The sequence below is a fragment of the Mesitornis unicolor genome, unplaced genomic scaffold (genome assembly GCF_000695765.1).
Source record: "Mesitornis unicolor isolate BGI_N332 unplaced genomic scaffold, ASM69576v1 scaffold28078, whole genome shotgun sequence".
Lineage (NCBI taxonomy): Eukaryota > Metazoa > Chordata > Aves > Mesitornithiformes > Mesitornithidae > Mesitornis > Mesitornis unicolor.
Window position 1 is genome coordinate 1 of NW_010204286.1, and position 10,864 is coordinate 10,864.

Here is a 10,864-nt window from a genome sequence, read left to right on the forward strand (position 1 = left end):
CCAGAAGCAACTTGTGTCCATTACCTCTCGTATATTTTTTTATTCATAAAGAGGGTTTATGTATAGAAGACACAGATGCACAGGAGGCCTGCACCTGCACCCATTGCTGTGGGATCGGCTGGAGGAACCACCTCAGTCCTCTCCTGCACATGGTTTCCAACCCTGCTCCCACACCAGGCAGCTTCCTTTAACAAATCACCTACGTGATTTCATGACACTAGGCTGCTCGAGAAGTGACTTGACGCTGTGATCTTGCGGTGCTCATCTCCTGTCTGATCTGAGCCTGGAAGTGTCATTCCTTCCCACCCCCTCACTGTCCACACCTTTCTCAGGCAGGAAAGCATTTTTTCGGCATAACTATGTTTGCAGTCATTAGTCCAGCAGATGGAGCAAATAGCCGAATAAATGAAACCAGCATGCAGCCTAGGGGCACAAGTAGATGAGGTGGAGAGAAGTGAACCTAATTGACTAAGTCTTGTTTCAAACCTCGCCGTTTGCTAGCTGTTAGCTTTCTACTCCAAATGATGCAGCACAGTGTGCATTACAGATAGAAAATGGCATCTTCAGAAAATAGCTGTGAGTCTGAGAGAAAGATGAGCAATGAGTGAGTTGCACCGGTCTTGTTCTTTATGCTGATGTTGAGCTCTCAGAGTGACGGCAAGATCAAGGTTGCAGTGCTACCAGCTCGCTGTTGAATGTGTGTTCTGGATTATGGGAAGTACACGATGTCTGCCTCTCATTATTTCCTATGGCTGGACAGTCACTGTGGTGCAGGCAGGAGCACCTGGCAGGTTTTACAGCAGCCTGTGCATCACCCATGGGTTCTGAATAAAATTAGAGACTGGGAGAAGGTTATTAAGTGGTTCAGTCTGAGCTCACAGCTTCATGGCCAGCTCTTGTCAACCACACCTGAGCAGCCTTGCCTTCCAGCAGCATTTTCATGGCCTTCTGAAGCAGATATTGGGCCACAAGAAGTTGGGAAATGAGTGCTACCTGACACTAAAATTAGCTGCTGGACCAATCTGTCTGTTAACCATGCTGTTTTCTGCTCAGGTCTACCACTGAAATGCTGGAGACCTTGTGATAGTGGTGGAAGAAGCACCCTCAAAAGACTGCTTAGAAAAGTTACCCTGCTCCTGCTAGTGCTGCCTCTCTGCTCTGCAAACTCGCTGCAATTCTTACACCCACTTAAGCTATCCTAAAAATAATTTTAAAGTGACACTGAAGTACTAACCTGGGCTGGGTTATTTTTACCTCTTTTGTGGCACTTATCACCAGGGGATCTTAATCTGCTTAATAAAGGAGGGCAAATATTCTTACCTGATTTTACGCATATTTAGGAGTGCCCTATGGAAATGGCAGAACAGGAAATAGTAATGATTATATTTAAAAGGTTCGTGGGAGCCTTGGTTTAATGTAAGTAGATCTGTTCCTACCAGTCTGAATACATCAGTAGTAAGTCATCTGCAATGAGCAAATTGTAACTTCCCGCACTGTATTAATTGGTTCTTTTTTCTCTGTAGTAAAGTATCCATCCTAAAATACCAAAGTGCTGATGACAGTGTAGCTCTGACAGATGCGTGTGCTCTTTGTTACAGCTCTCAAGGCTCCCACCCCACCTTCTGCTGAGCCAGGAGAGGACCAGAAAGCAAACAACATAGTCACCATCACAGGTATCTCCCTATGCTTGTTCATCATCGTTGCCACCGTTCTCATCACCCTCTGGAGGAAGCTCTGCCGAGCTCAGAAGTGCAGTGCTGCTGTCCGCCGAAACTCCGTCCATTCCCCCGGTTTCCGCAAAAACTCCGACGAAGAGAATATTTGCCAAGGAAACAAGCAGCGAGACAGCTTCACCGAAGGAGGGGATGCTCCTGTTAATATTCCTTTGACCTACAGGCGGAGCCTCCAGTTTGCCCAAGAAGATGATGCCTCTGGAAGTGAGAACTTTCAGCCAAACGCCCAAAAAATAATCCCTCCGATTTTCAGCTACCGCCTGGCACAGCAGCAGCTGAAGGAGATGAAGAAGAAAGGCCTGACTGAGACCACCAAGGTGTACCACGTCTCTCAGAATCCCCTCACAGACACAGTTGTTGGTGCCACCACGATGCTTCCCCTGAGCACAGAAAACCAAGAGGAGACAGTGGCAAACAAATTTAGGATCAAATCTCCATTTCTGGACCAGCCAACCAGTCAGCCCAGATTCCCAGGGGAAAGCTCTCACTCTAGGCTGGATTTTCCATTCTCGCAGGCCAATCCTGCAATGAGCCCTACCCAAACCTTGATAAGAAGAGCTCATTTCAAGCACCAGGATAACAGAGGGGACTTGTCCGAGAGGGGCTGTCACAGAAACCCACAGTTCAGAAGAACAGCCAGTTTCCATGAAACTAAAAAGGCCAGGCCTTTCAGAGAGAGAAGCATGTCCACCCTCACCCCCCGACAGACTCCTCTCTACAACTCCAGAACCAGAACGTGGGACCAGGGTTTGGAGAACAGGACACGGCCAAAATCGAGAAACGCTAATCTCACCTGTGAAAAGCTGGAGCAGCCCCACAGCAGTGTGCTGGGTTGTGAAACGCAGGGCCATGGCGCAAAGGGCCACCACAGGGCAGGTCCCTCGGTGAAGAAGCTGGACCCGGTCACCGACCGCCAGCCTGCTGGCCAGGAGAGGGCAGCTGATAACCCTGAGCCCAGCCGAAGTAAGAGGGGCCCTTCATCTAACCCCAGAGGTGCGTGGAGGAAGGAAATGGGCTCGGCTGGCAAAGATAATTCCCAGAGAGGCCTCAGCATAAGCCCTGCCCAGCACCGAAGGGACAAGTGCCAGAGCTTCCCCTTAGACCCTGAGTTTGCCTTTTATGATAATACTACTTTTGGCTTGACAGAGGCAGAGCAGCAGATGATCGACCTCCCTGGGTATTTTGGCTCAAACGAAGAGGATGAAACAAGTACTTTAAGCATTGAGAAGCTGGTGATCTGAGTGACTCAGTGTAGCCCTGCAGGAGGGGTGTGTGCAGGAGAGGATCCGCAGGATCTGTTGGCTTCTGGTGGAAGCACAGAGCAGGAGGGAATAATGCCCCAGTCTGGCTTTTGGGAACACATTCCTTTCTAATTACTGGAAAGTGCTTCCATATCATCATTTTTTGTATGTATGCATGTAAAGTACACACAGAATACCCTGGGAAAGCACGTGTTAGTGAAGGCGTGACTCAGGAATAGCCAATAGATTTTATTGCATAGAGCAGTCGCATTTTTTGCATCATACATGATGAATGCCACTGATCCAGCCTTGCTCACGTTGTGGACCATGTTCTAGTAAATTATGATGTTGTCCAGTATCCCCAGCCGTCTGTCCTAATTAGTGAATCATTTCCCATTTAGAAAACACAAACCTCAAGTTGTGAGCAGCTTTCACCGTTTTTCTGGTAGTCGTTACTGAACTGTGTTGATTCGTCGTAGTTGCTCAAATAAGTCGTATGGTGGTGTTTCTTTTAGCTTGTTGCATGAAAGTACAAATGATTGATGCTGAGTACTTGGAGTGAATTTAAAATTGAGGGGTCATTTTTCATCATTCAAGACTTTGATATTTTCTTTCTGCCAATATTTCTACCAAGAAAACGGTAATGTGCAAATATTTGCAGGAAATGAGTAGAAAAGGAAAGAAAATGAGAAGAAAAGAAAATTAGTAGAAATGAGTAGAAAAGAAAAATGCTACTGGGAGAGTGAAGAAAACAGGTGATCAAATTTTAGTCCTCACAGAAATGTTACTGCAGCATTTAAGCAGTTGTAAAAGGCAGTGAGAGAGCTGTTAAATTACCCATCCTTTCCACAGCAATCTTTGCCTTTATTAAACCTTTTTAAAAATGTAAATAGTCAATAATACTAGTACAGCAAGCTCAAAATAAATTATGAACAAAACCAGAAAACAACAGATGTTGTTGATTAATACATGTTTTGCGGGGGGGGAAAAAAAAAAGGGGAAATAAAATGGCTTGACAGCATCTGGTGATTCCTGGACAACCTTATGCTGAAGTACAAAAGTTATGTTGGGTTGTTTCGGGGTTTTTTTTGTCATGCTTTAAAACCAGAGATCACAAATGGACGATTACACGCTGCTGCATGTCTTCAGAACTGGCTTGAAACCCCAGTTACAACATAGACAGAGCTCAGGCCAGCAGGAATGCGTCAGAGCCTTTGCTTGGCGTTTGTCGGGATAACTGCCTCTTCAGGGAGCTTGCAAAGACCAGGGGGATGCTCATGGGCAACATCAAGGAGAGAGGACATGCTGCCCGTGGAGGATGGAGGGAGAAGGTAGGTTCAGGCAGAGGACTGTCAGTCTGAACTCTCCCGAAGGAGCCCAGCCCTGCACGCCTTTTAGCCTGCCCTGTGGGTGTGAAGGAAAAATGAGCATGTGCTCAGTTCTCTGGCAGTAGGCTGCTGCCTTTCTCAAAGCTGGCTTTCTGAGTGGAAAAAGAGATTTCCCAATCCCATGCTTTTTTTTTTTCCCCTCCAAACCAACAACAGTTTTAAAGAGAGCAGCATCACTGTGCATTAACCAGTGATGGCACCCCACGGAAGTGTCCAAAGCGTGCACAGGTAACTGGATAGGCACAGAGCAGGGGGATTTGCTCTGATGGCCTGGGAGGATGCTCAGCATTTTGACTGCCAGAGTCAGCCCTGCCATTTGAACGATCTTTTTGATGGGTAACGTTTTGCAGCTGCTGTGGGAGCACCAAATCCGACTCGCAGGGTAACGGGAGCTCACTGTCGCAGGAGCTGCACCAGCATGTCGTGTTGTCAGTGTTCAGCCCTTCGGCCCAGCACAGCGTTCATACCAGCTATCATAAACTGTCAGCTTGACATGCTGTTTAAAGCATCTGAGAATGTGTCCACGCTTGAGGACCAATCCAAGGGTAATCAAATGCAACACGTCTTTAAATTGACTTAAATGAGCTGGAAATCTGAGCAATTGCTGCTCAGGTTACTTACCACCCTGGTGCTAGGGTAAACTCCACCATGTGAAGCGTGTTTGCCCTGAAGTGGTGAGCTGTCAGCATCAGACCTGCAGAGCTACAGTATCTATTTACAGCTTTCATGAGCCTCTCAGTGCAGGAGACCCTGGGGAAATGGGAGATCAAATGTACAGCACGGCAACATTCAGCAAGCATTTCCCTCACATTCAGTTGGAGTGATTTGAGCTCTGCAGTAGCCCTCAGATCAAATAAGTACTCTGCTAGGGTATTTTACCCTGTTTATGGAGATAAATATGGTTCTGAAACACTTCCTAGGGTTTGCTGTGGGAGTTGCAGAGTCCTCTACAAAGCACCATGACCCTGCATCTCCCAGGGGGTTCTCTGCACCACAGGAGCGCAGAGAAGGGGGAGCCTTGCTCTAAGCCAAATGCTGCTTCCTTGGTGTTGGGCTACATTTGGAACAGCTACTGTAATGCATTAGATGGCCTTACTTAAGTACATCTTACATCTAAGACAGCAAGTCAGACCCCTTCTCTCCCACCTTGTCAGATCTTGGCCCCTTTTTCTCTCTCAGAGAAACTCGACTGGGCAGCAGTTGTCTGACTGTGTCCTGTTGACTTCATCTCCTGCTTGACACTCCATAATTGGATGGGTTGTTGGCTGCTCGATGAGCTGTCAAACCACTAATGCTGGCCCTTTGGTGCTGTAGCTGATTTCCAGCATGCAGAGTTAAGCATCACCAGTCTGTCATCTTTACCCTGCTTCCCTAGCCCTCTACTGAAGAATGGGTTGAGCATCATCTGTCAGAAGGCATTAACAAGACCTTACTGCGCCCACATTTCTCTGGGTCTTCTGCCTAGGCAAAAATGGTCCTTACTGCCCTCAGCACTGCATCAGGGGCCACATGGTTATAACATTGACAAAGTGGTTCCTTATGTTCCAAACATGCAGTTACAACCTTGCACTAGGATTTTACCGTAGTAAAATACGGAAGTTGTGATCAGAAAGGAGATAATAAGTGTTCACACTCCTTTCTTCACAAGGGCAACCTCAGTTCAGAGATGTAAGTGCAAGCTTTGTTCCAGGTTGGTCCATGCCAGTCTTGGGAAGAGGGCAGCTGTGCAGTCTTGCCAGGGCGCGGGCTTTAAGAGCATGGCTCCTTGGCCCATTGCGCTCTGGTGTTCCTGTTTGCAGTCACTGGGGTGTCTAGGAAGAAGTGAGAACAGGGCTCACCTCTTCACAAAGTAGAGGAACCAACCCATATTTTACACTGAATGTTCGTGTGTCTCTGCATTGTCTCCAGGACAGTTTGAGTCATGGAAAGTACACTTACCTTGCAGACCCTCTAAATTGCCCAGGACAACAGGTACGAAAACAGCAGAGACAACACCAAAAGAATAAAATTCTCACATTATGACCTTTCTCAAGATTTTCATCCATATTTCTGTTCAAGCTCCTACTGTTGAAAACCAGATACAAAGTGCTAAGTCCTACTCAGATGGTTTTATTTCACCCTTTATGGTTATATAATACAAATTACAGTATGTGTGGATCTAAAAGCAAAGAAATGGAAGAGATCTACTAGTTTAAAAAATTACTGTAATTCAGAAAAAAATAGGCTTATTCTACAACTGGTAGTTAAATGGTTTGCATCAAGCTGGTATTACTGTTCATTTTTATCTGTTATTAACAACTTGTGGAAAATAAATCTTCAGTATTCCACTTCTTTCAGTCATTTGTGTTGCTCTTTCGTTTCACTCCAATGAGACAATGAAAGCAGCGTGCCTTATGGTTCAATAACTTTCCACTTCTTGTTCCCCTTCACTAATCAAAGTCATCTGGTAAATTACATGAGAACGTACAAATGAATCATGACTGCACTTTATGAACTCCTAAGAACATCTGTGCTCATCTTAAATTTAGTAAAATCTGCCTAATTTTAATCTGGGGTTTAAGTCGGGCCAGCAGCATTGTCTTTGTCAGCATTAGTGTGGTGTGCTGTAGAAGTGGATCTGCAGTGGGAAGCTGATGGCAATGAAACCTGGTGTCCACACTGTCCATGTTGTGAAGGTTTACGTCGAAGTAGCCTTCATCTGCATGCACGTTAGCGGTTGGAGCACATCCGTACACTGGTTTGGTTTCACACACTCCAGGAGCATTCTGCAACTGGGCACCATAGGGAGAGTTGCTTAAAAGCTTTCTCCTGATCCAGAACAAAACACTGCTGAAGTCAGAACACCAGATGAAGTCCAATTCCCCACCGCTGTGTTGTTCCTGTTCTTATGTTCTTGTAACTGAAGCACTGATGGTTAAAATCAAGATGAGAAAGATTTAGCCCTTGGAGAGTACAGATAGCTAAAAGAACATACTTGACTCCAGTGAAGTCCAGAAAATTGATGAAAAATCTGTGGCTATTCCATGACTGAGATCCGTATGTTTTCTGTTAAATTGTTGGCTGGCTGTGCTCAAACAACTCATGACATTAGCTTCTGCTAGTAGAAAAAGGTGCAACTCCAGTCACCACAGTGCAGTTTGGCTATCAGCAGCAGCAGAGGGCTGGCTATTAATGTATACAATTCTTTACAACCTGTATTTTTTTTTCTCTTCAAAGCGGCAGATTTCAGCTGGTCTGGCCATTCTCACCATCTCCACTCTCACTGTCAATAAAGAACGGAGCCCTGATTTTCATGGCTGAGTATTTTAGCGAGTACCACATCCCATGCCACGTAAACCAAACCACACCATCGTCATGGGAGCTGTTGTACCTTCCTGTTCTGTAGTATCGTCCATTGAGGTTTACAGCGTGGCACCTTGTAGTGGTTTAGGAAAGGGAAAAAATGGAGATCAGGTTTCGTGTGGGAAGATATTGCATCATTGCAGTGAAGTACGATTTTCACACAACATACATATAGAAATACCAGGGCAGGTTTCATCGACAGGTTCAGACACCTAGATAGATCTGTCTGTACTGAACCAGTTATCTGAAGTCCTACAATAGCCTATGGAGATCTGGTTATTGCATCTAGTGGAACCCAGAGAAGTACGTGGGTCATCCTAAAGTAGACACCTATGCTGGTCAGATAATTCAACCTGTTGACTCCTTCAAGTGTATTCACCAGGGACACAATTCAGTGGCCTAAACAGAGAGGCCTAGAGCCATTTGGTAGCCTCTAGCTCAACAGAAGGCAGCTACGTATTGACACTTGAAAATGCAGATGTCTTTTCATCACGTTGAATCCCACTATTGATGTACTTATTTGTAGCTCCACAAATTTCAATTTGTATGCAATGAGGGCCTGGTGAAAGCAGAGGCTCATTCTGCAGCAAAGCAGAGAAAAACTGAGAGCGGGGTGTCCATCCTCCCAGGGCTGGTCAACCTGAGTCCCTATCTGTTGATGTGTGGGGTATGCCCAATTAGCAAACATACCATCAGGACTATTAAGGGGTAACTCACCCCTGAGACATGCTCCAGAACAGAGAAATGTCCTTTGCACATACTTCATCTTGCAGCAGCTACAATTGTTTTCTTTCCTGGGCTGTAACCCAAAGCACTGTAAGGAATTTTGATTGGGCTCTTTTCTTTCCAAGTCATGCCCCCCTATGCATTTATTCTGATCCCTTTTCTTAAAATGAACGCAGCTTACCTGCTTTGTTTCGCAATAAAAGAAGGAGATTGCCTTCCTTTGAGGGTCTGTAGGTGTGAACACCTTAGCCTTGGCTGTGTGACATGGCATGTGCACACAGCAACCTCCAGCTGCTGCAAGGCAGGTGAGTCCTCTGGGCTGCACAGCCACCCACACCGTGTGCATCTTTCTGAGGCTGAGACGAATCACCTGGTTTCCATACCTGTTAAACCACCAACCGCCCTTGTTCTCTGAGGCACAGTTGCCTGCCAGGAATCGGTCGTGATCCTTGTCAGATGTGGTGAACTGCATCCCTCTGTGAGAGGCTGACCACTGATCTTCAAAATTGCTCCCACCAGACAGAGCGTCACCAGCGGTACCAGAATAGGTGCCAAACCATAACCTGTAATTGTCCTGCAAGAAAATGCGAAACATGTCTTTGATATCAGCTCTTTCTGCACTCATGTTTTTGAGATCAAATTTGCTCTGACCATTGTATTCACTGTCAAAGGCATGACTGCTGAGGTCAAGGGTGACTTTTCACCCCATGCTTTAATGATCCTAGTGTAAGATCAATACGGGATTTAAACTTCCAGAAGGGGTTGATAATTACTGCTGTAAAGAGCTTCAGGCTTTATTGTCTTTCAATAACCATTTGATACCCTACACAACAAGCTGGAAGGCCTTTCCTAGCTCATCAAGTACAGCTTGGCAGGAAACTGCCAAGCAGTTGCCTTCATAAACTGATCAGTTGTTCAGCTAGAATCACTCCTTAGGAATTTTGCTCCTCCAAGAACTAGGAGCCATCTGATTTCTAGCTAAACAGTCCTGTCCTCATAAGGGTACCTAGAACAGTTCCACTGTGAACAACTAACAGATCTAAGAGACATTTGATACGAGGTGGATGATTACTTTTGTGGTGTGGCTTCTTCCTGTCATCATATTCCACTTCTGTTTATGAAAAATAGCGGTAAGGTATTACAATGAAGCTGTTCAAACTTTTCAGAAGAAAACTCTAATTGCAAACTGAACATAATGCGTGCATTTCTGGAGCAGCGATGGCGCTGGAACTAGGACTGGTCCATGCAACGGAGATCATGTCCTTGGGTATGCGGGCTGCTTATCTGTGGTGTTCAGAAAAGCAAATCTGCAAAGAACAGCACCTGCATGGAGCAGGACACTGTCTAAAGCTAGAAAGCAAACATGAAAATGCAGGGATGTGTCTCTTTGGGCTTTCTGTGCCTGTGACAACCACTAAGTGTAGTGCTACAGGTACCTCTCTTCAAGATAGGAACTGAGAACTGCTCTTTCAAAGCTTTGATTAGAGTTCACTGTTTTCTTTTAAAAGAGAGTAGAGAGGGTTTGTTCTGGTGATTACCTTTATGTGACAGCCTGAAACACTCTCCTAGGAAGCAGGAGAATAGGGTTCAGTTCCTTGCAGAGGCTGAAACCCTTTTCTCCTCCCTCACAGAAGACTCTTTATGCCATGAGGCTGGAGGCAAATGCACGTGGGGATGCCTGTGCTCTGTGGCACAGCTGCCCTCCCTGCAGCAGCAGAGTTAGCAGGAGAGCACGTATCTTCCTGTCACCCAGTAGCTTGGGCACTCAGCAGCTGTGAGGAAGAAGTCCCAGGCTTTCGTCCCTGCTCCCAGGGCTGTTTGTCAGTCAGCCAAACCAGGAACCTCAGGGAACCAGAGCAGGTAAGTTTTGCAGAGCTGTAACTGCAGCCCTGATACTGAAGTCTGGTGCTGCACATGCAGATACACCACCCTCACAGATAAAACAAGCAAATCTCCACTCTCTCCATCTCTTACCTGCTCATTGGCAAGCTGGAAATTTTCGTAGACTGCATAACGTCTTTCCCCGTGCCAGTCCATCAGGTCAATCTTTAATGAGCTCTCTCCTAAACACAAAGCGGTGTCCTGCTAAATGAACTGTCTCATGCAAATTGGAAAGAAAGCTGTGGAGGGAAAATACTTGCACCTCTAGCGAGCAGGTCGTAGATGTGGTCATTGCCCAGCCAATATTCATCATTCTTGCCCTGGAATTTCCCAAATCCCAGTTTGTAGTCATCCCATTTCCTGCAGTGAGATACAAATATAAATTTCATCACATGAGGGAATGAGTTTGTGAGACTCAGCTGTAGTAACAAGTACAACTTCAGCTCTAGATCTAGACATTTTTTTCTAAAAGTATCTGATTCACCACAAGCTGAGCTGGGATTTGTCACTCTGCCTTAGAAATACAACTCACAGCTTACTCCTTCGCCTGCTG

The 10,864-nt window shown here is 45.9% G+C and overlaps 2 protein-coding genes across 2 annotated transcripts in view; one reads left to right on the forward strand and one right to left on the reverse strand.

Annotated features, from left to right (window-relative positions):
• Positions 1–1,598: 1,598 nt before the first annotated feature.
• On the forward strand, positions 1,599–2,974 carry LOC104545802 (thrombospondin type-1 domain-containing protein 1-like; the record flags this gene model as incomplete). Its single annotated transcript, XM_010191017.1, has 1 exon — positions 1,599–2,974. A coding segment is annotated over one exon (1,376 nt), but the record flags the coding sequence as incomplete, so codon positions are not given.
• Positions 2,975–7,587: 4,613 nt separating this feature from the next.
• Positions 7,588–10,864, reverse strand: part of LOC104545803 (fibrinogen-like protein 1) — a 7,521-nt gene continuing 4,244 nt past the window's right edge. Inside the window, exons 4-7 of the mRNA XM_010191018.1 lie at positions 10,574–10,671; positions 10,405–10,493; positions 8,814–9,004; positions 7,588–7,777 (exon numbers count right to left, since the gene is read on the reverse strand). Coding sequence (XP_010189320.1) covers positions 7,588–7,777; positions 8,814–9,004; positions 10,405–10,493; positions 10,574–10,671 — 568 coding nt within the window. The remainder of the gene's footprint in view (positions 7,778–8,813; positions 9,005–10,404; positions 10,494–10,573; positions 10,672–10,864) is intronic.